Source organism: Semicossyphus pulcher, unplaced genomic scaffold, assembly GCF_022749685.1.
Source record: "Semicossyphus pulcher isolate SPU_LCO1_2020_fin unplaced genomic scaffold, fSemPul1.0.p SCAF_10, whole genome shotgun sequence".
Lineage (NCBI taxonomy): Eukaryota > Metazoa > Chordata > Actinopteri > Labriformes > Labridae > Semicossyphus > Semicossyphus pulcher.
In genome coordinates, this window is record NW_027211604.1 from 27265882 (window position 1) to 27290981 (window position 25100).

General features: G+C 40.5%; 2 protein-coding genes across 3 annotated transcripts in view; one reads left to right on the forward strand and one right to left on the reverse strand.

Moving 5' to 3' along the window:
• Positions 1-1072: 1072 nt before the first annotated feature.
• On the forward strand, positions 1073-12106 carry LOC138596975 (beta-galactosidase-1-like protein 2). The gene is made up of 19 exons (XM_069668474.1): positions 1073-1190; positions 1635-1820; positions 1898-1966; positions 3709-3804; positions 4188-4296; positions 4390-4482; positions 4588-4669; positions 4754-4818; positions 4910-4994; positions 7336-7473; positions 7637-7717; positions 7795-7904; positions 8002-8148; positions 9920-9991; positions 10120-10198; positions 10301-10388; positions 10474-10585; positions 10694-10810; positions 11939-12106. The coding sequence occupies exons 1-19, from the start codon at positions 1099-1101 to the stop codon at positions 12023-12025; spliced, it is 1908 nt and encodes a 635-aa protein (XP_069524575.1). The 5' UTR covers positions 1073-1098; the 3' UTR covers positions 12026-12106.
• Positions 12107-12212: 106 nt separating this feature from the next.
• The window catches only part of b3gat1b (beta-1,3-glucuronyltransferase 1 (glucuronosyltransferase P) b), a 49283-nt gene continuing 36395 nt past the window's right edge, over positions 12213-25100 (reverse strand). For both annotated transcript variants that reach the window (XM_069668461.1, XM_069668453.1), the window contains 5 exons: positions 22773-22915; positions 19770-20281; positions 17650-17946; positions 17246-17351; positions 12213-14449 (listed from right to left, as the gene is read on the reverse strand). In XM_069668461.1, coding sequence (XP_069524562.1) covers positions 17265-17351; positions 17650-17946; positions 19770-20281; positions 22773-22884 — 1008 coding nt within the window. In that variant the 5' untranslated portion in view covers positions 22885-22915 and the 3' untranslated portion in view covers positions 12213-14449; positions 17246-17264. The remainder of the gene's footprint in view (positions 14450-17245; positions 17352-17649; positions 17947-19769; positions 20282-22772; positions 22916-25100) is intronic.

The window sequence follows — 25100 nt, forward strand, 5'->3', positions numbered from 1 at the left end:
TCTTTTAATCTTTAAATTCGTATTTATTTGTATTATTTGGGGATTTCTGTTGTCATAATGATGTCTGATTATTCTGCTTTTGTTTGGTTTCCCACATGACTTTGCAAACTCTGCTTCTTAATAATATAATAATAATGTAATGCTGGCAAAAATTATTATAACACTGGGTTGTTCAGCATTAACTATAAACTTGAAAGATACCTTCAGGTTGTTGGCAAAGCAAGCGCACAGGAAAACGTCTGCTGTGTGTTTCATGAAACACAGTGTGTTTCATGGTACCCCTTTAATGTCCGACCAGACCATAGGACAACTGAACACTCAGCACAACTGTGATACATAACTCCGCCAATCTTAATTATCAGTAACCTTACAGGCAGAGTGCACCATGTCAAATAGTTACCTTACAGAATAAGAGGAACAGAATACCATGTAAATTTAAATGTTGACCCTTAAATTAAATTATGTAAATTATCTTAATTACCTAAGAAAAAGGAAATCTCTAACATAAACTTTTACGAAACAAAACCCATTTTACAATAATAGGATTATTAATAATAATAATGATAATAATGATGGTAATAATAATAATGTTAATAATAATAATGATGATAATAATAATAATAATAATAATAATAATAATAATAATATAATTATTTGTAATATTAGTATGGTAGTAGTAGTAGTAGTAGTAGAACTATTATTCATAATGCAGCAGATTGTGATATATCATTTAGGCTTTTTGTTTCCTTTTCGCCACCGCAAATCCAGAAAAAAAATCACCCACTATAGAGAATACATACTGTTGAAGATAAGAATAGTTGTTATTAAATTAGTTGTTTCATAGGTGTCAATAATTTACTGTTACTTTCCGGATAAAATTTACACTGGGTACAGACATGTTGTCAACCTCAGCTATAGGTCATCAATAACATTGACACAAACACTGCTAATGAGGTGTGTGAGATCTCCATGGCTTTGCATTGGTCACTCCCATGAGGCGGTGCGTTACTAACACCAGCAACATGAACTGAACTCAGATGCTGCTCAAAACAAGACTGCAGCCTGAGTCAGTGAAAGGAAACTCAGTCACGTCTATCGATGGTTGTCCTGAGGATAAGAAATGCGCACAAAAGGAAATATGCACTTATCATCCTGTGCATAGTTGGCTTCATTATGTACAGGTATCTGGGGTAAGTGAACTTTTTGCTATAATTGTTGAATATGTTTCAGTTTTCTGTAAGATGTGTACCTAATGCAGTACTTTATTACAGCTATTTAATGATCTGCTAAATTATCACAACAATGCTGCAAATCTGTTGGATTAAATTAAGTGTGATACTATAAGCTGACACACACACCATGTAAAGTACATTTGTTTCTTGTTGAATATGAATGAATTTGTACAGCATGAAGAATATTATGAGAAAGTGGATAAGTAAATAAAATAATTTAAGATGATAATATGAGGAACAAAACTCCTGCCTTAAAGTCTGTCTTGTCTATAAATTCACGTTTTGGATGTGTATGCAAACACAAGACGACTGCAAATTCTTGTCAGGCCCGTCATGTGGTTTATTCAGGCACAATAGCCAGTGTTGCTGAATTATGCGAGTGTGACACAACTTTTCTCCCAGCATGCCAGCAGGGGGACGCAGACTGAGCAGGAAGGTGGGCCTGAGCGCCAACTCGTCTCAGTTTACCCTGGAGGGAGAGCCCTTCCGCATCCTTGGGGGGTCCGTCCACTATTTCCGTGTGCCGAGGGCCTACTGGAGGGACCGGCTGATGAAGATGAAGGCCTGCGGACTCAACACCCTCACAACGTAGGAACACTTATTATGGATGGGATTTGTGGCTTAAGGCTGGCCACATACAAATGTAACAGAGAATTTCTTTGCAGGTTTGTGCCGTGGAGTCTGCACCAGCCAGAGAGAGGGGTCTTCAACTTCCACACACAGCTGGATTTAGAGTAAGAAGAAGTGCTGTCCCTTAAAATACAAGTGTTTTGAATACAAAACTGGCTGATATCTAATCACCACAGACTTTATTGCTTATTGTAGTGTAGCCTGTGCACTCAATAAACCAGATATGCAACTTAAAGAGGTCCTTAATAAGAATGAAACACCTTGCACCAATCTGCGAAGATTAATCGATCAGAATTCATTAGTTGATCAAAAGAAAATTATTGGCCAACTATTTTGAAAATTGCTTAAAAGTTTCTGTCCCTTTTCAAGCAGAAAAGTCAACATTTGCTGTTTAAATCTGAAGATCTGCTGCTTTTCTGTGGCATTTATGCCAATAAATGAAGAGTCTTTTATACAGAGATCCGGAGTGGCCATAGAAAAATAAAACGAGGCCATGTTTTACTACCTCGTGTGAAATGCTACTTTTTTTTGTTTTCATTCTATGGCCACTCCTGGGCTCCGTACTTATACAAGTGATTTGAACACATGAAAGGAAGTTGTGAAGAGCATTTTTTTAAAAACTTTTTGACCATTTATCGACTCAACAATTAATATTTCTATCATTTATTTATTTATTTATTTATTCATTCCTTCCTTTCATGAAAAATGCACAACATACCACAAAACCGGTACACAAATCCACAATACACATTTCAAATAAAAAATCCATGCCCTTCATGTCTGAAAAGGAAAGGAGCAGAAAGAAGAATATAATTCTTATTATTTATCTGCCCCTTATTAGAACTCAATACATCTTAGATGGTCTGTCATTTCCAATTACCTACACCATTATCTACACCCTTGGTTACAACATCATAAAACAAAATAACCTATAAAGTAAAATTACAGGCACAAAAGAAATAAAGTTAAGTTTCATTTGCATATTGTCTAATTTCTCCCTCTTTGTACATTTTTTTAAACTGAAAGAATGAAACTATTGGTGGATTAATCACTAATGAAAATAATTGTTAATTGTTCAAATTTATATCGAGACAGGTGAAATGATAAAGCAAATAAAAACAATAACAACAATTGAAAGATTAAGATAGGTAACAATCAAAATCAGTAAGATAGTAATGAAACATTGTGTCAGTGGTATTTATGTGGTAAGGGTTCACAGGTCATGCTCCCATTTATTTTTTTATTTATTAGTTTATTTAACGGGGACAGTGCATATTCAGGAACATTGCTGTAAATGTGCCAGAGTTAGCCAAGAGTCTATTTTTCATCTGTAATCCCTGGACAGATGTTTCGAGTCACCTAACACACTTAAAAACATAAAATAAAATTTAAGTTACAAAGTTATTAAAGCAAATTAAAACATGCAACACTGATGCTGGGAATAAAGGATATGCAAAACAACCAGACATTTCACTAAATATGAATTTTATAATGTCAACAATAAGATTAAAAACACCTTGCACCACCGCTCTAGCTGCTCCTACAATAATACCTGCTGTGAGGTGTGTTGGGACTACTTTCCCTTTCCTCTCATCATCTCAGCCCCGGTGCTCAGGGGAGACACAGGAGGCAGAGAGGTCCCACCTGACAACAGCAACATCTCCCAAACAACAGCAACTTAGCGAGCAATTAACAACACAGCAGTGATAAGAGAAGAGGGATGTGATGCCTCAGCTTGATGTTGTTGTTTCTAAGTACATTTCATACTCCTCAAACAACAAGAAATGTGCTGGAAACTTTGTTTTTTCCATATAAATTCTATTTGTCTTCTCTTTCTGGTTTACAGGGCGTACATCAATCTTGCTGCTGAGTTGGGACTCTGGGTGATTTTGCGTCCAGGACCCTACATCTCCTCTGAGCTGGACCTCGGAGGACTGCCGAGGTTGTACAACAATTCTTTGCATGTAACCTTTTGAGGCTTTTAATTTCTGTTTAATAAGTTTGTTAAAGGCCAAACATAACACGCTAAAACACTGAATATAAACAAGCACTCAAAACACGAGATAGAAATCAAAGCACTTCCATCAATGTGTAATTCTAAAAAGATGTTAGCATAGAGAACGAAACAGAAAACTTTGAATCTTTAAGTTTGTGAGTGAATTTTATCTGGCAGCACAAAAACATTTTTATGTAATCTGGGTAAAAAAGTCCCACTTTACTGTAAAGGAAACTTAGCCCTCTACATTAGACTCACTGTGTGTACTTATTGTTGCAGCTCTGTGGCTTTAGTCGTCACTAATCATTTTGTTTTGTGTCTCTTTGCAGCTGGCTGCTCAGAGACGGCAGCATGAGACTGAGGACGACTCACCCGGGCTTTACTCAGGCTGTCAATACTTTCTTTGACAAACTCATACCGAAATTGGTCCAACTGCAGGTCAATTTGTGTCACTAAAGCTGAAAACTATTCCTAAATCATACTGTGACATCTGTACACTTCATGTGACATCTATTTGTTTGTGCTGTTTAGTTCAAGAAAGGAGGTCCCATTATTGCAGTGCAGGTGGAAAACATGTATGGATCCTTCGCAAAGGACGAAGGCTACATGCTTTTTATTAAAGAGGTGATGTGATAGACTTTATTAAAATTCCACCTAAACTACATTAAAACTTGCACTTAGAAAAACACATTTATATAAATGTTCAAATATTTTGTTTTATTTTGAAAGGCCCTACAGTCCAGAGGGATCAGTGAGCTCTTGTTCACTTCAGACAACCACAACACGTTAAAGTCCGGGGGGGTGGATGGAGGTGCAGTATGATATTAACACACACACACACACACACACACACACACACACACTCTCACTTACCTTGTGACCTCCTATCTTGCAGCGATCAGGTCTGTGAAGCTGCAGAAGCTGAATCAGAGAGACATCCAGGATCTGACTGCTCTCCAGGTGTGTATCTTACCTTTTCCTGTTATTTCACTGTCTGTCACTGAACATGTGTGTGTGTGATACTTTGGGTCTTTCCTCCACTGTCTGTCAGCCCAACAGTCCCACCATGGTGATGGACTACTGGACCGGCTGGTTTGATGTGTGGGGTGAGCTCCACCATGTGCTCCCCCCAGAGGGTAAGGAAGGTTCTTGTTATTTATGGCTTTAGAGATGAAATACACACCTCAGTATACGATGTCCTGCCCCTTCCTTTACCAAAACACACCTTGACCTTGTGGCCTTGACGTGTTGGAGCCCTCAGATGGGCTTAATCTGCAGCAGAACAGCTTCTTGTGTTCGTCTGCAGGTGCCCCATTTGTCAACAGAGCTGTCAATCATCCTTTTACAGCATCAAATAACTAATTAAAAATAAACTTGTCAGAAAAATGAACACTTGGACATAAATCAGCATGATAAGAACTAACTATAATGACAGGAACCATGTTTGAGAAAAATGTATTTTTCGTGTAATTTGATTTTATAGCTTGACTCATGTCCCATCTGTTAACATGGAGGAGGCGGGCTTTATGACCTATACTGCAGCCAGTCAGCAGGGGGCGATAGAGAGGGTTTGGCTTCACTTTAAGGGGGCTGTCATGTCATCCATCTTTTTGTAGTGTCTATGGGTAGGACACACCGATCTTTAGGACATTGTTGGCTAATCTTAATTTCACTTTAAATAACAGTACTAACAATAATACAAAAATAACAACTCAAATACATGTGAAATATAAAATATAAAGTGTATATGGGCAGTGGTGTAGTGGTCCCTGGAGAAGTGGGTATACTCTTAATTCATGCCCTGTTTTTGAGCAGCCCATTCAGCAAAGGAGACGCCCTGGTTTATTAACAGTGACTTGTAAGACTACTCGATTAAGTTTACCCAAAAATGGGCCAGTAGTATTTGCACATTGTCACATAATTTCTGCTGCTTGACCTCAGGGAATAAGGATTATGAAATTATGAAATTACTGACCCAATACAGCCCCACATACTAGTGAGAGACAACTACATAATTATGCATTTTGAGTGAACTGTTCCTCATTCCTAACTTCATCCACACCTGAAAATTGGACAACTATTCTCTCACCTTGCCAGTAGTCCATACAGGCCAGTAGTTTCTTTTGGAACGACGGATTTGCAACAGATAGTGTAGGCCAGAGTCTGCCACTATTATAATTACTTGACCAGGAGCAGTTTGCAGATATTACGTCTACAGAAAAACAACAAACGTGATGGACTGACAGGCTATAGCCTAAATGTAACAAGGTAAACAATGACCACAAGCAATTCAAATGTGGAAAGTCATCCTAGTAATCTTGATTTTTAAGCTTCAGCAATAAAAAAGCGCCCACCCACCGTAGTTGACGTTGTACCGGCATCTTTAGCTGTGGGTGAAGAGGCGGTATGGGCATCCTCTGTGACGGGGGTGGGGGACGGACCGAGCGCGTTCCCAGAGTCTGGGCTAACGGAGCTGCTAGCATCGCTAAGATTAGCTGAGCTGCTGGCTGGTGTAGATTCGCGAGGGCATTTGCAATTGAGAAAGGACATTTTTGTTTGAATAGCTCGCTTCATCTTACCTGGCTGTTCATAAACCTTACATAGCGTATTCTAACCGTGAATAGTTTAAAAGTGACCTAACAAATTTACCGTTAGGCAATAATTATTTTCCCAGGTATCACCCGCCCTACTCTGCCTCTGATTTCCATGCCATCTGTTTTTTTATGACATTCCCTGGAAATTATAATGTAGATACTCTCAGTCTAAATGCTGTTTAAGGATTTTGAGTGCCTCAGCTTTTTAAGCAAATTGTGAAACTAAAATCTGCAGATTTACATGGGAAACACTCAAATCAAATACGCACATTGGTGTCTTTTTTATGTATTATATCTTTTTATTAATGTTGCAAACTTTAAATCTCAAGTCACTCTTATATGGAGTCAATTAAAGGACTCAAAAAGATTTTGAGCTCGCAAACTCGTGCTCACAGCCTGCAGCTGTATTTCACGTTTTGTGTGCATGTAAAAAAGATTTGTATGCATGTACCTGAATTTGTGAATACGTAAAAATATTTGCATATCCTCACACATTCAAGTTTGTAAATATTTTGTGCTTACAGAAAAGATTTGCATGTGTAAAAGAGTTTGTGTTTGTGGACTTACTGTGAAATCATTTGTTAACATCATTTTGTGGGATCAAAATCTTTTTGACCTTTATTTGACTCCATACTCCTAACTGCAATAAACAAATCCCTTGTGTCTCACTTCATACATTTTCCTACCCCCCTGTATTTTTTGCATAATGAGTGGCAGCTGCACGCCAACAATGTAAATACAAATGTAAATTTGAACGTCATGTGAGACCTACTTTTGAATGAGTCCCTGCAGGCCCAGACAAAGGGGATCTGTTTGGTCATGATACTGATCCTTTTGGAGGGATCTTTGTGTTTCTAAGAGTCCATTTGTTTACTTTTTACAGACATGGTGTCCACAGTGAGGGAAATCCTGAGGCGAGGCATGTCGGTGAACCTCTATATGTTCCACGGAGGCTCCAGCTTTGGCTTCATGAGCGGCGCGCTCGCTGATCCGTCGTACAGAGCTTTGGTCCCCAGCTACGGTACGCCTCATAAACAAACTAGTTGTGTCTTTGATGCAAATTCACCAAGATATTATTATAATGAAGCACTGCCATGCAGAGCTGGAGGACACTGTGTGATTAGCATTGACTATAACATCCAGCAGGTGGCAGCACATGATCGTTAATCTATGTTACATTTCAGATTATGATGCTCCCCTGTCTGAAGCTGGGGAGTACACTCCAAAGTATCACCTCCTGAGGGATTTACTGTCTCGATACAACAGTAAGTTAACTTTAAATCAGAATAAAGTATTTGATTTGGTACTAAGGCTGACTTTTTTTCTGATCCTGTCTGTGCAGGAGGAGACAGTTTCCCTGACATGCTGGCGCTGCATTACAGGGAGGCTTATGAACCAGCCATCATGTACCAGCACCTGTCTCTATGGGACGCTCTGAGCTTCACAGAGGGAGTATGTTTTATGTAAGATTATTTGTTGCTTATATGTGTAATGAAAATAACTTTTGCCTTTAAATCAAAGAGGTCATTTTAGTGTCTGTTTTCTGCAGCCGTTAAAGTCAGCCAAGCCAGTCAGCATGGAGAATCTGCCAGTGAACAACAGGAACGGTCAGTCGTATGGATACACGCTGTATGAGACCACAATCACCAGCGGGGGATTGTTGAAGTCTGGAGGTAACGTCAGAGATCGAGCCCTGGTGAGTCCTCATTGTTCAGGACGGCATGATCTCCCTCGCTCTGACCTTATGCAGCACTGGTGTGTCTGTCACCTTTTAACTCATCTCATACTTTATCATCCTTGATATGTCTGAAGCTGCTAAAACTATACCCTAAAGTTTACATTACATGGAGCCAGGCCAGCTCTTTCCCCCAGCTTACATTTTTTGGTTAAGCTAACTGTCTCCTGTCTTCAGCTTCAAATTGAATAGATGGACATGAGAGTGCTACCAATCTTCTCATGTAACTCTCAGCAACAATGGGGAATCCGTGTTAAAGAGGGTTAATGCAGAGCGGATGGCCTTTTTGAAGCCACAAGTTTAGTATTATGGATGTCACCATCTTGTTTTTTTGGAGCCAAAAGTGACCATGTTTGGACAAGAGGTTGGAGCTGAAGAGCTTTAGGAGCCAGCCCCAAGTGGCTATTTGAGGAACTGCAGTTTTTGGCACTTCTGCGTTGTCCTTATTTTCAGCACCTGGGCCCGGTTGTTCAAAGGTAATCTGATCGGATAAAAGTTATCAGATCTTGAAAACGGGTTGTTCAAAAGAAAAAACAGATTACGTAATCTGGTGAAATCAGGTAATCCTGTCTTGGCTTTTATCCAGATAAAACCTCCAGTTTGGGTTGTTCAAAACTTTTGAGTAGGATTGGGATAACTTTGATCCAAAAAATCAGGATTACCCTGATCCAAGCATGAGGGTGGATTCTGGCTGGATTAGAGGAAAAAATGTAATACAACTTTTAAGTAGGTCAAACAAACCAACATTTTTACAATGATGTTGTTGATACTTTAGACATGTTTTTTTTTTAATATTTTGCTCTTGGATTGCTGATTTTTGACATAGCATATGAGGGTGACTTCAGGGTTGTGGAAAAGATAGGATTTCATCTCCATAAAATATTTTGCCAAAAAGCTGTTAATATCAAACATAAAATATTCATATAAAAGCAACTGTCAGGATCTTTTGTTTTGTGTGGATTTTGGCCCCCCCTGTGGACAAAGTATGTAGTATGAAGTCCCATTCAGAGCACTGGTAATCTCTGTTTACAGATTCTACATACAATGTACAGACATCTGCATGCCAACAGCTAACAATCTGTTCTAGATCTAAAAATTAACTTGAGATGAATTCCCTTGACGCTGCGTCACGAAAGCCGTTCAGCATTCAGATTTCCCAACTTCCTCGAATGCATCAGATTGAGCCGTTTCTCTTTCTGTAACAATGCAGCACGAGGAAAAGGAAGTCTTGATGGGAAGTCAGTTATCGCTTACCGCCCGGCACATTCACCGGTGTCCCCAGAGGCTATATCGTCTCAGACTATAGCAGATGGGATTTGGTTATCCTTAAAAGGTCAGTATCTGGATAAGCTTAATCCTATCCAGTTTTCTTTGAACAACCGGGATAAAAGTGAGCCGGGTTACCTGATCCTTGATAGAAGAAAAATGGATTTCCAAATCCAGTTAATTCTTATCCTTTTGAACAACCTGGCCCTGGAGACTGCTGCTTGATGAGCTTATTTCCCAAACTCTTTGTTTATTATCAGTCAGAGCTATTAGTGGATGCATCACACTGTTATATTAACCATAGTACATTTCAGGACATACAGCACATGGAAGTTGAGTAAAGCTGATGACTTTGGTGAAAGTTTGCAAAACCAAAGTCACCTTTGAGACCTTTCAATCCAGTGAGGCAGAATTTATATTTTGCACTTTAATATAATTTATTTAACAGCCATATGTCTCTTCATAGGTGTTTGTAGACAGGAGCTACATTGGTCTTTTCAAGCGGAGTAGCGAGGAGCTGGCGGTTCCTGATGGTAAGGTATGGCATCATGTTGAACAATGAAGGCACATGTCCAATAAACCTCCAGTAATTCTCAGTAATCTCAGAAGATGGATGCTGAAGCTGGTGAAACTTGCCAAAGACATAAAAGCGATCACTCTCCACAGGGACGGCGTACTTTAAGTTTATTGGTTGAAAACTGTGGACGAGTTCACCAGGGAAGGGACCTCGACAAACAACATAAAGGTGATTGACAGACAATATGCAGTTCATTGCTATGCCTGCTATTAAACCACTCGAGCACTCAGAGGAACGTGAACAAGCCAATTTTAAATTGTGTTCTTGCAGGCCTTGTGGGAGACATTTTATTAAACAATATCCCCTTGCGGGATTTTACAATATACAGCCTGGATATGAAACCCAGCTTTATTGATAGGTTTGTAGACTTTATTGAATTTAAAGCATTGCATATCACTTCCATCTTGCAGTTATTGTGTTTGAAGTGGATGGTCTTATTTCAGTCTTTATCAGGCACCTTGGAAAACTCTCCCTGAAAATCCGAGCTTCCCTGGGTTCTTCATGGGGAGGCTGTTTACGTACGGATATCCAAGTGACACGTTTGTGAAGCTGCCAGTAGGTTATATAAATGTATTGTTTCATGCTTTGTACGTGTATGTTGATTATATGTGAAATACCTCACAAAGGCATTATGAAGCAATTTAACGTTCTCTGGTTCTGCAGGGCTGGGAGAAAGGCGTTGTGTTTATCAATGGGATCAATCTGGGCCGCTACTGGTCCATTGGCCCCCAGCAGGCTCTCTACCTGCCCGGCCCCTTTCTCAACAGTGGAATCAACCAGGTAGGACTGTGTACAAACCAGCATTGTTTTTTAAGTAGTTGGAAATTAGCTTTCATCCCATGGCTGTACCATGTAGACTGTAACCTCCAGGTTTGAAAAGTAAAGTCAATGTGTAAGTGTCTTAAACCTGCATCCTTTCTAATGACAAGTAGAGGGCAAACCCATGCGTTGCAAAAAGCAGGCAGATAGCACTAGCCTATATGGTCTCAATCACTAGGTTTACCTCATGATGTTCTTTTTGTAAATTATGGTCCCATTCAAAGCAGGGTATGCTACCTGTGATTAACACGTCTCTAGCTTGGTAGCCTTAAAAAATACCTTGATAAGTTTTTTCATTGTGTCAAAAGACCTTCAAAGAAGTAGGCTGTTAGATTTTGCAGTGAGTGTGTTTGTTTTAGAGCCTGTGTGCTAGCCAAAATTAGCATCTCAAAAACATCATTTTCCTGCAACCAAGGCATTGCTAGCATTAGTAAAACATAGCATTTGCTAAACCTTTGCTCCTCTCAAGTAAAACTGTCCTATAAGAAAATTTGAGGCTCGACATTAGCCCACAATGGGTGACATCACAGTGGCTACATCCGCTAAGCTACCAACAGCTAGGCCTAGCATAAAGACTTTGTTAAAAAGCTGGCCTTGCTTTCTCTACAGAATCTACCTACAATAGGAAATAGCACTTCTAAAGTGCCCTAACAAGCAAGTTTAATGTTGTTTATCCCCCTGCCTCCATAACCCTTCCCTTACCCCCAGAAAAACCCAAATTCTGCTTATACACTTTGGATTTTGTACACAAAGAAATAAAATGAAAGGTGTTCGATATTAGTGAGCTTTAGATAGATGGAAGGTAGATTTAGTTTTAGCTGCTTCACCCTCTTCCCAGGCTTTATGCTAAGCTAGGCTAACTGGCCTCTGGCTCTAGCTTATTTTTTAATGTATGAAAGTTGTATCAATCTTCTGAACTGACTCTCAGCAAGAAAATAAATTAGCACGTTTGCTTGAACTTTTTTTTTGTCCTTGCTCTAAATTTGCCTTCAAATGTATATACATTTATAATGTGCGGGGAAAAAAGAGCAAGTCTCAAATGTCTAACTCGCTCTTCTTTGTCCCCACCTTTTCTGTTTAATTCATAAGGTCATCGTGTTCGAGGAGCAGGAGGGTGACTTCAAGGTCCACTTTGAGGATACACCTGACCTTGGCATGGCAGCAGACATCCAGTGACTGTCATCACTGTTTTTATTGGCTTTGCTTGTTGTGTTTTTATTTATTTTAAGTGCTTTTTAACCTTAGGTCAAACTTCAAATTCAGGGATATGTGTTGTTTATATCATAGTCTAATATAAAACCTTAAAATATATAATATAATAATAAATAAGCAAATAAAAGTTTCAAAAGCAGAGAGAAGCATGTTTGTTTGGGAGCATTTTATGGCTATGTACATACAGTACTTACAGTGATTCATTTTACACAAGGAGCAGAAGTACCCAGTTTATCCTCTTCACAATGGATTTCCAGTTAAAGAGTAATAACTTATATTTGTGGACTACAGTAAGAGTTGGTATAGTTGTTACATTTGTATTGCTTGTGTGAATTCTCTGCACAATGCAGGGAAATGAAGTTCAGCGTTTTCACAAAGCGACCATTTTCCTCAGATGTTAAGTTCATGGAAGCTCTTAAAACTTTATAATGTTGTAGCCTATACTGCTGTATTCCAGGTTTACAAATTAAAATAAAGGGAATCTGAAAATTCTTATCAGTTCACAGCTTTTTGATTGATCAGCAACTGAAAAGACAGTAAATAGTTAAATTCCACATTTCATGGTTAAACAACCTAAGGTCAACTAATTCCCAGCTTACATCTCCGTTAGCTAGCTTAAAGTATCATTAGCAACACTGCTGTTAGCTAACTTACATTACTGTTAGCTAGCTTACATTACCTTTAGCTTGGATTTAATGGCTTTCCCAATGTATCTTGTACGACTTTCAAGCGCTAATGTTAGCTAGTGAGTTGTTGAACGTTAACATTAGCTTATGGCTAACAGCAGCTAAAGCAGGGGTGGGCAACCCTGCTCCTGGAGGGCTACCTTCCTGCATGTTTTAGGTTTCTCCGCACTCTAACACACCTGATTTGAATGATCTGCTCATTATCAACCAACTGAAGCGTCTCAGGGGATTGGTAACGAGCGAAACATTCGAATCAGGTGTGTTAGAGAACATGCAGGAAGGTAGCCCTCCAGGAGCAGGGTTGCCCATCCCTGAGCTAAAGAGTTATCAGATATGTTTTGACTTGTAACATCGCCCCTTATACCTCTGACTTTTGACAAAACTCTGCATTGTCAGTTGCTAATGAATTACGAAGTGGTGAACTCATATGTTTTGTCAACTTTTAACCCAGCTTCACACACTGGGCAAGATGTTTGAGAAAAATGGCCGCAGTATGAACACGATGGATGCATATCCTAACATGTAAAACAAGAAGCGGGCAGATGAGGCAGGAGTGATGTAAAAAAACAACTTTCAAATGAAGCACAAGCAGCAGAAAGTTCCTGTTTACTAATAACTTACCAACCAAACTCTTAACACTCACAAAGTCTGAGAACATTAGCATTTTAAGCTGTGCAACTGCAACTCTACAGAAATCATAACCACTCATCCATGGTAGGAATAATTAGATTGTGTAATAGAGCTATTTAAAAGGATACAAATCCAAAGTAATGGCCTCATATTTCAATGACTCACACAAGCAGCGCTCACAACTAAGAAGTGAATGGTACCAGTTACTGTGAAACAATAAATAACTCGGCTCAGAAACCGTCAGTGCTCCCAGTGGGATCTTAATTAGCTTATGAAGAAGCCTGTGAAGTGGACAGGTCCATAGAAATACTGAAACTCCCCTTAAATATGAGCAGACCTCAGTGGTTTTACAGCATATAAGAAATAATCAAGACTGTAAGAGAAGACGGTGCTGTATTAAATCATTGCTCCGTGATTTTAAGTGCATGTGTGTGTGCTCATCATGTGCCACGTGAATGTGTGTCGAGGAGTAACAGGACTCCTAATTAGCGCTGGGTTCATGGTGCTATCTAAATAGCTTAGTGTTGTACAGTACAGAGTGGGAGGGCTCAGATCCCCCCAATGCAGTCTGTCAGTCAGTGCTGACTCACTTTAGACAACGACCCCTTTATTCCTGTGTGCAGCCCTGTGCCCGACAGCCAGCTCGCTACACAACAAAAGGGCCCTATTTAATGCTAATTGGATGGTCGGCTGGTGTAGTCTGCGCTCAGAGGGCTCTTTATTGCTCGCCGTGCCATCTCTTCGTGCTGTTTGAAATCGCGCAACATCCTTTGTCTCATCTCTCCAGGGACACATCAGTCTGCAAGCTCCTTTTGGCACCTCAGAGTCACCAGTGTCTCGCATCAGCCGGTGCTCCGAGCAGAACAGGCCGGCTTGTTTTTGTGCTTTGATACTCTGTGGTCGATCACGCACATGGCTTATGTGTCCTCCTAAGTTGGACTAGTGTGCCTCCGTTTCTAAGCTGTGGTGAAGTACAGCTATTGTGCTGTGATTATATTTGTGACCCACACTACTTCTGTGAGGAGCTCTGAGGATGTGAAACCAGGTAGAATCCAGTAGAGAAAGACCTCCTCTGAAACGACAGACAACAAAACAAGACACGTTACAAGCAGAACTTTTATGAACAAAACTAAGGCCAGACATATTTTTTCATCCACACACAATCTGCTTTGAGTCCACTGAATACAGAGAGACAAAAGTACTATCAGGCTGAAGAAGTTATTTTTCAGAAATCAATTGTCAGTGTTGACATGTTGACAGGTAAAATGATACATATAGGAGTCGATGACATCATCACATCAGTTTGTACAACCCCTTAGTTGCTCTTTGTAATGAGTCTGTGCCTGAAACAACACAGTTTGTTTTATTTGTTTAACACCGCTAGATCGTAGCCCAAGCTGTCAAATAACTATGACTAAAAATAATAGGCTAATTAGTAACATTTGTTTCTGTTTTTAAGGCAAGGCAAGGCAAGTTTCTTTATATAGCACATTTCAGCAACAAGACAATTCAAAGTGCTTTACACAGAACAACAAAAGCAAAGAAACACATCATAAAGCAAGACATTAAAAGCAAAGTGAAGATAAAATAAAAACAGCTAAAATAGAAGCGAAAATATAAAAGAAAAAGAGTAAAAGCTACAGTGCAGATATAAATCATTAGAACAGTTATTAAATTAAATGTATTAAAATAGTTTAATAAAGGGCAGCTGTGAACAGGTGAGTCTTCAGGCTTGATTTAAAAGAAGTGAGTGTTTCAGCAGACCTGCATGCACTGAATGCTGCTTCTCCATGTTTGGTTCTGACCCTGGAGACAGAAAGCAGACCTGTCCCTGACGACCTGAGGGGTCTGGATGGTTCGTACTGTGTCACTAGATCACAAATGTATTTTGTCTACTGTCCTGGTCTTGGTGAGGACTCGAGCAGCAGCGTTCTGAATCAGCTGCAGTTGTCTGATTGATTTTTTAGGGAGACCTGTAAAGACACTGTTACAGTAATCGAGTCGGCTGAAGATAAATGCATGGACAAGTTTTTTTAGATCCTGCTGAGACATAAGTCCTTTAATCCTGGATATATTCTTGAGGTGGTAGTAGGCCGATGTAATTGTTTTAATGTGGCTTTGAAAATTCAGGTCTGAGTCCATGACTACACCCAGTTCCTGGTTCGAAGTACAGCCCCTCCCTGCTGAATGCTAACATGCTCACAATGACAATGCTAACATGCAGATGCAAAACAGGTACATTAAAAAACACATGTAATATTTGCTAACAAGCAGCTAGGGCTTATGGGAATGACATTAGTATTGCTGATAGTTGGTCATAAACCAAAGTATTTGACAGCAGCATTGGAGCATCAAAGTTGTTATAATTCATCCTGAGGGGGACATGAACGTCTGTACCAAATCTCATAGTAATATATCCAACAACCAGCGACTGCTGGGGGTCGCCAAAGTCTTTAGGATTTATTCCCTGCGGACCACGAATGTGTATAAAGATGTAATTATTCCAATAGATAGTCTGATATTTCTCTAAAGACATAAAAAATAAAGATCCAGAGTTATAAGGATCAGCCTCTGGGCATTACAAACTTATGTTTGCACTAGAATCTAATAAACTTTATAATAAGTGTCTGACAACACTGAGGCAGCCATGCTACTTTACCTTATGCTCTCTGTTGTCTGTCTGTAACCAAGTCTTGCTCACTGAGAAGTCTTGCGCTGAAATCTCGTGCGAGATCGTAGTTGTTGCAGAAAGAAGGAGAGAGGAGTGAGAGAAGACGAAGACGAAGAGGGAGAAGTGCCGTTTGTTGGAGTACAGTGTTGTCAGACATTTATTATAACGATCTGAGCCTGTCAGTAGCAAAAACAAGCGCTTTTAGGGGCTGTATATTGATGTATGCGCGGTGCCCCGTTTAGTTACATTGTATCTCATTTAGAGGCTGTCGGCCGTTGCTCCCTCCCTGAATACTGGATCGATTTCAATAATTGTTGTCTCCACTAATCACTTACACACAAACACATGGGAAAATAGGGTCTAGGTTGAAAAATCACGAAGTTATCCTTCAAAGTAATAATGTCAAAGGTTTTAATTTAAATAAATGTCTCTTCAGTCACTATCTATCACAGAATGAGGTAACACAATGGTGACTGAGCCTATGGCCCACTGATGAAAGCCTTTGCATTCACAGTTTTACAGACTGGGTGTCTGGTGCGACATTCTTGAAAAAAAACACCATCAGCGCCCAGTTAGTGACGTGTTTTCCATCAGCCAGCAGTGGTTGGTCTGCCAGAGAGGGTAGGCGGAGCTAAGCGGCTGCTTTTCCGGTCTCTGCAAGTGTTGCGAGTAAACAGTAATCTACTATGGCTGAACAAACAAAGAAAAGATGGATGACTACAGATACAACTTCAACAAGAAGTGAAAATCCAAAGAAAAGGAACAAATTTGACGCTCAGATGAAGCAAACAGTCTAAAAAGGAAAGTGACCGTCAGCCAGGAAAATCAAGAGTTACAACCGGAGCCAACTGTGGACATCTGGTTATGAAGTATGATCCCGCAATTGCCATAAGGTGCCGCCAAAGAGAACGAAACTGAGATGTTCGAGATAATTACTTTAAATACAAAAACCTTTTGGTGCTATTAAATAAAAAGTCATGTGATTACCAAAATCAGTAGGATTCATCCTCTGGGTACCAAGAACAAAAAGACACAGGACATTTCTTTAAACATGTTACCTCAAAGTCTGACATCATTTTAATTCAGTTTATATCTCAAGCTGCACATACGAGCTAAGACGCTCCCTGTTGACCCATCTCTCAAAATAATCACTGTGTGGAAACACACTCATTTGCATGTTTAAACCTCTGCTCTTACCTGTGTCATGTGAAGTACGTCATATCTCCACGTTAGAGTCTGTAAATCCTTTCTTGCCCTCATTTACGAGCACAGGCTTCTCTGTCCGTGTGTGCCATACTAATACCTGCGGGGAAGAAGAAAGGGATGAAGACGAGCAGAAACACAGTCAGTATGATGAAACACTTAAAGAAGACATTTTGGCTCATGATGCTGTGCAGTAGTTTTATATTACATCACACCTGCTACACAGTGTCTTGAGGCAGGAAGTGGCTTCATTCAAATAAGCTATAATCTGACAGGTTACTGAGTTTGAGAACAAATTGTGATGACAGTCAGGGATCGAAAGACTCATCCTCAGCATTTACAGAAGATCACAGGGGTTGCATCACATTTCACACACGCAGAACGCTTCCTGTTCTTACCTTGGTGCAGTTAGCGGCTTTAGGCTCCAAGTCGCTGAGAGTGACTAGCTCCTTTAACAAACTGCTCTCCTGATATCCTCCCTTCACTCCTCTCAGTTTGAAATAAGCCTGAGGTTTAGACAGAATGAGATGCAGGTTCACTGCGAACCCGGCCATATCGATGGCAAACGGCCGGTGGGGGTCGAACACAGTCTTCCAGCCGTACACCTTCCCCAGGGTGTTGATTTTAGGGGATTCATAGCGAAGGCCGCCAACGAAGGCCACGGGCCACACGGACACCTTTTTGGTGGAACGCATCTGGAAAAAAGGAAACCAAGGCAGAGATACACGTCACTCATGTCAAGACACAACCCTGACTCCATCAGTCTGATTAAGTGGCCTCGGTGCCTTATGCTAATGTGAAGTACTGTACAGGAGCACTGTGTGTTCCTCATTTAAGCTTTTCAACAATGTAGCAAAAATGTTGTCCAGTTATGCTTCCTCCAATTATGAACACTTAAATTAGATCAACTCTGAGCGTGCACGATGGAGAGCTTTGTGTCGGTGTCAGTAGTTTTTTGCCTGTGCGCGGCTGGAGCATGAATCTCCCTGAGGTGTAGCAGGTGTGTGTGGAGGCAGCGGTGAGCTTGTCCACGTCTTCCTGCACCTCAGCAGATCGGTAAAAACACGGAAGCAGTATCATGCATTTTCTTATACAAGTGAATGGGAAAGTGTGTCTGAACTTTTGCCTGGTAGTGTGTGTCCATAATGCGCCCTATAAATAGCAGACACAGACTGCGCCATAGACTTTAGACTGTAGACCAGGTTTTTGTTGGTCTATGGCGCAGTCGCTTTCTGTGTCCTCAAGATAGCAACGCGCCACCCGTTTGCCTGATCACACCTCATCACTCGCTGGGCATGAAAATGACGACTGCGTCCAGTGGAAAAGAGCAATGACACTGGCGCTGCGTGCTGCGGCGCTGGGTGTACGATAGGGCCCATGGTCACTTTTAGACTAAGCGCGGGTTCACACCAGCCTTGTTTAGTCTGATTGAACTGAACCCTGGAGTGTTTGTCCCCTCGGTGTGGTTTGTTTATGTTGGTGTGAACGCCGGAATCCAACTCTAGTGCGGACCAAACAACCGGACCATCGTCCGCTAGAAAAGACAGGTCTGTTGTGAACATAAACAGACTTAAAGTAGGACCAAATACAGGAAACAAACCAAAAACACTGCGCATTGTGGGTTGTTAATGGATGCTGACACTGGCAGAGACAGACATGCAGCCAGGCAGCAAGATGAGTAGAGGACAGACGTCGGGGAGCGACGAGGTAACAGAAATATGGGCAGACCAAACAATTTCACAGAACAAGGAGGTGTTCAAACTGTTCAGTGAAAAGCTAAAGGAGAGTGGAACCGATTGAACTGTGGAACACTGTCGGTTAAAAGCAAAAAAAAGTTTACCCATGTGAAAATTCTGACCAATCAGAGAGCAGGTTCCTCTGGAATTAAAACTTGTGGTCCGCTGGTAAAAGCTGCCATGTGAACACAAACCAAACTCGAGGCAAAAGGCAGCATAATAACAGTTTGGTCTTTGATTCCGACCAAACAAACAGACTTAAGGTGTGAATGTGCCCTAAAATTCACAATAAAGCAGGTTTTGTTTAAGGGTGTGGCTACCTGTGATTGAAAACTTGATACAATGACGGTCTTTTAATCAGGAGGTTTAGAAATTCGTCTTCAACCTGTTCAAATATGATCACATCTGGTTCCAAAAAATCAAGATGTCTATGGCCAAAATGCCAAAATCAGGATGGCTACATCCACTTCTTTAATACAGTATATGATTGAGCTGGAAGAAGTCATTCTCAAACTTATCTTTACTACACTTGGCACTGTCACTCCCACTTTTCTGGCACTAACTCTATCTTTAGTGGACCTTTTATGTTGTCCTGCTTTTGTTTGTCCTTACTGTTTGGGATTCTGTTGTTACATCGCCTCTTGAGTTTCTGCTTTTGCTTTGTCTGTCGAAGCATTTTGTAAACTCTCTAGTATTATTATCATTGAATGAGAAGTTTGGTAAAGGATGATGAGGGGAAGGCACTGCACACTTAGATAATGATGTGTGATACAAGACCTTACCTCGTCAAACAGCTCCAGACTGTACGTGTTGTCGTCATCTGCGAAGTAGACGATCCCCGCCTGGCTGCTGTTTAGTCTGAATGTCTCCCTGAGCCACCGCAGAGCCAGATTCCTCTGGAGGGTCCCCCGAGGTATTCTGGGGTCCCTGGTGTCCCCTCTCACTTTATAGTTCCTGGGCGTCTCCACGTTCAGGTGAGTGTAGTTGAGTCCCGTCTCGTGCAAGAGGCGGCTGACCAGCGTGGTCCCCCTCTGGGAGTCCTCCACCAGGATCCAGTGCAGGTTGGGAACATGCAGCAGGGTGTTGGCCAGACGTGTCAGCTCGGCCTTCTGCACCGGCCGGCTGTAGGTGGGGGTGATGACGTGGATGGTGGGCAGGATGTCAGACCAGGGAGGAGGCCGGCTGTAGACGTACTCGGTGCGCACCACCTCCACGATGTCCCGGTTCTGCAGAGAACAGGACTCCTTGAAGGCGAACGTGTTCCTGGAGCCGGAGCGACCATCATGTCTGTCATCTAGAGAGGAAATGATCACAAGAGTAAGAGTAAGAGTCTTCAACGACTACAGAGAAAATAAAAGTGCAGTATAGAGAACATTCAAACAATCAACCCATCATGAAGCAGCTTTCTTTTAATGAAGAACTATTGTCCCAACATGATGCTAAAAAACTTTATAATGTTGTTATTCCATTAGATAAGACTACTGTGATGCTCTTTGGTCTTTTCTAAAACAATCCATTCATATATATCAATAACTCAAACTCTTCTGCAAGGTTTTTAACGAGAACAAGAATGAGAGAGAGAGAGCATGACATCCCAGTTTTAGCTCATCTCAGGTTCCCTGCATCGTTCAGGATTGATAAAGTTTATAGACTCTTAATGGTTTGGAAGCCGCCGACGCAAGTAAATATTTGTCATTCAGCAATCCTTCATGGCCTCTTAGATCCTCTGCAGCTGCTTTTCTAATGACAAACTTCTGCACACATACTGTTTGCTGTTACTGACCTACATCAGACAGAAGAGAACAGGAGCTTACAATCTTTGGTCTCAGGACCTGTTCTTACTGTCCGTCCCAAAGGTCAGAACTGAACTGGGGAAAAAGGCATTTAGGTTTGCTGCTCCCTACAACAGGGACAAACAGGTATGTTGTCCCGGCCCTGGGCTCTATAATGGTAATTCTAATATACAAAAATATATAGGTGAGACATTTATACATCATTTGTGAGACTTATAAAAGGTGGATAATTGTGTGCTTTACAATTTTCCATCAATGCGCTATTATATGATGGTTTGGTCTGACTGGTTACCATAGCAACGCAACTTAAATGTTTTACACCTAAAGACTAGCTATTATATCGCTAATGTTGTGACATTCATTGTAGTTATTCGTTTGTGTGTGCACAGTTAATAGACAGGCTGTTTGGATAGGCTGTTATTTTCATTCATTTTATTTCTGACATTGTGAGAGACGTTTAATGTGTTACATTTAATGCAAAGCAGTATGCATGTATTTTTGACTACAAATGTGATCACAAAGATTGTGATGTTCATTTCAGTTCAAGTGTGGAACCGTTAACAGGCTGTTTGCACGTCTTCTCATTATTAATTGTATTCCTCACGTTGTGATAGCTATCTGTACGGAAACATTACCAACGCACAGGTGTCTGATTTTGCAGCAGAAATGCGCTCATCATTTTGATTGTATTGTGTTGTTGTTGCTGGGCGCATTGGCGCTGTCCGGTGCTGCCGGGTGCTGAAGTCTCTCACCCTGACACGTGAAACTTGTCCTTGCCTTTAGTCAGTTGTTTTAAGCTTTTAGCTATTTTATTAAATAACCATAGAACAAATTCAAATACAAACTACAATAACCAGAGCTGAAAAAAAGCTATTGAAAAAACGAACTTGCATGTAAAGTAACTCTAATGTTATGACAGTTTATTATTTTCTTAGCAGCCCCATGTATTGGTCCCCTTGGCACCGGTAGAGAAAAAGTCCTGGCTTGCCTTTGTCACGTGCAAACGGAGTGCGCTTTGTATGTGCTTTAAGCGTTCTATGCACGGTCAGGACTGGAGATGTGGATAAGATAGAGCTTTATTAATCCCGAAGGAAATTATAGTGCCAGATAGTTAGGATGGGGTTTTGTGTGTGTGTGTGTGTGTGTTTGGGGGGCATGGGGCGAGATACATGGCGGTGCTGCTCCCTACACTTGGAACGAATTACAAACAGACCTAGAACTTGTCTCATTGGATGCTTTTAAGGTGATCCTGAATAACTTGGAGAAAGGCACATCTGACTGTAGATGTTCTGCTTGATATATTTATGACTGTGGTCAAGACAAAGTTTGACTGGTTTCACATGTTATTTCATGTTATTATAGTCATGTATTATGTTTGTATGTATGGCTGCTCATTGTTTGTCTGAAACGTTGTGCTGCAGCCAGGACACTTTTTAAAAACAGCTTTTTTTTCTGGTAAAAGGAAAAATAAAAATGAGGTTAATTTAAAAAAGAAAAAAAGTCCAACCAGTCCACCAAAACTATTGAGCTTCCTTCTTCAGGCTATAAGAGATGCAAACTCTGTGAGCAATTTTTAATTAACAATTGAAAACATTTATTTAACTTTTATTTGCCTTTAAAAAGCTGCCATACTTTTTATCTTTTGCATATTTTATTATTCTTGTATATTTCTTCGTTTTTTATTGTTCCAACATTATACCTGTTCTTTCTATCTGGTGCCTGTTTGTTGTTTGATTGTTAGGCTTTATCACATGGTACTTGTATTTAATTGCCTGTTTTGATGTTTTTTCCAGTCTCTTCACTTGATTGTGAAGCACTTTGACAGACTTCATCTTCTGTGCAGTAAACCCGGCTTCATGGCATTTTATCAACATGTGACACTTCTCTACTTCAGGTCACAGCACGCTGACACAGACGCATGCTGTAAATAACACACGCACCTTTGCTGCTGTGATAAAAACATGTTCAGACTCTTGTTTGTTGCACCCTCACCCTTTCCAGTAGCGAGCAGAGGAGTGATGGCGTTCTGGTGCCAAACAGTGATGAGCAGCGTCCACGGCAACACGATCAACACGATGGCGACGATGTCTCGTCTCTTCGGCATCTCCGGGGTCAGACCTGAGTCATCGCACTACCTGCATGACAGGTCACACGTGATGTGGGTCACAATCATATGAAGAGAGCTGTGATCAGAGCTTTTACAATCAACATCTTTAGATGTCACTGAGGAGAAGAGGCTTTCAAAATAAGAGTCTTGTAGAAATATAGTTTTAAATGTTGTTGCGTAATATCTTTGTATTCTGTTGCATTTCCTGTTTAGATTTTATAACGTTCAGATTTCAGATTTAAAAAATGTAATCTTAAGGAATTTTATTTATCATTTATAAATTATAGGACCCGGTTTCCAATTGGTATTTCTTGTTAAGTGCTGTTTAACATCCTTTAAAACATGTTTAGTTGTTTTTGCTGTCAGAAATAAGAAGTCTCTTTCACCAGACTCCATTTAGATTTCCCACATTTAAAGGAAACGTTCACTGCTTTCAGAGTTATTTTTAGAGTCCTGTCTTTAGCCCATGAATGGATGAACTGGTTGACTGAATGTCTGAAGCTAATGGCCCATCACTTTATGTGAATTGCATTTTGAAGTGATGGTGGCCCTTTATTGGGCATCATCATACTGTAGCTGCAGGGCACAAAAAAGGAGGAAGGAGTCCTTGTGTTAAGAGTCGGCCTGCTGGAGCTGCTGCTCAAATGAAAATAGGTCAGAAAAAGCTCCCAGCTTTCTTCTTCTGTCAATTTCAACAGAGAACATCTGAACATTTGATTTGAAGAGGACGGCAGGGTGGCTGAAGGGGTCCAGACCTTTCCTGACTGTTAACAGTCGACACCAACATGTAAGAGATTCAATATGACCTTCAGTTAAACATAGAGAAGCTCGATACCACTCAGAAGGTCTTAATGTTGTTCACAGTTACATACTAGGGTTGGGACAGAATATTGATATGGCAATATATCGTCATCCTGACTCATGCAATACAATTATCGATCAGCTGGTGCCAAATATTGATATTTAATTCACAATTTGGCTCTCTAAACAGGTTTCGCTGCAATTTAACTTCACTACTTCATGACTCCTCGCGGTGGTGCTTATGACACGAATGAGGGTAACGTGAATGGAAATGAATTGGCCAAAGAAGTTAATCAGATATCGTAATGCATCATGAAATGATTGTCTTGCAGTATATGAATTATCACAGAATCGCTGTATCGTGATATTATTGTTATCGTTGGCCACGTATCGCGTATCGTGAGTTACCCTGCGATTCCCGTCCCTGTTACATGCTGTGTCTCACGTAGAGTTGATTTACTTCAGGGGCAAAGATTTCCAATCATTTCTTGTTTCCCAGTTTATGCAAACTCAAAACATCTGGGAAATTAGTTGTTTTGATAAATTCTCTGAATGAAATTAATTTCAACACTTCTTCTAGGAACTCTTCACATTAAAGAAAAAGTAGAAATAGACTCTGAGAAACACCAGGAAGTGTTTAGTTTTGTTCACAGGAGCTTAACATCGTTCAGAGAACCGCAAAGAAGAAAGCACTGAAATAAATTAGAGAAAACATTGCAGGAAAGTGGTCATGAAGTCATGAAATTATAATAAATACAATCGTGCACATGGACACTAATGCCCCTTTTTTGTGTGTCACTCAGCACAAATTTCAAACTAATGTATTTCAATTGGAAGGAACAGGAAATACTTTACAGAGCAGATGATGGAGTATATAAAGCCTGTAAGTCAGCTGGGGTAAAGGTCCAGAGTTTAATATCCATGACCAAAAGTCAAAATTGAACTATTTTAAATTAAAGATATAATCCTGAAGTTCTCAGTTTAATTCTATTTGGCAGCAACTTTGGCGCTAAAAAGGAATTACAGGTGCATACGTCCCAATTTAACCAGTCGTCCACGGCTGGCTCCCTTTGTCACGGTTGTAACTCTTTGAAAACAAATTTTCACTTATTTTCTAAGGTGTATCTGTAGTCATCCATCTCTCCTTTGTTTGTTCAGCAAAGTTCAGTAGATTACTATTTACACTTACAGCCGCTTAGCTCCGCCTACCCTCTCTGGCAGACCAACCTCTGCTGGCTGATGGAAAATTAACTGGGCGCCACTTGTGATTTTTTCCGCGAACGTCGCCACAGACAGCCAGTCTGTAATACTGCAAATGCAAAGGCTTTCATCAGTGGGCCATAGTGAGCCAATCACCATTGTGTCACTTCATTCTGTGATAGACAGTGACTTCACAGATATTTATTTAAATG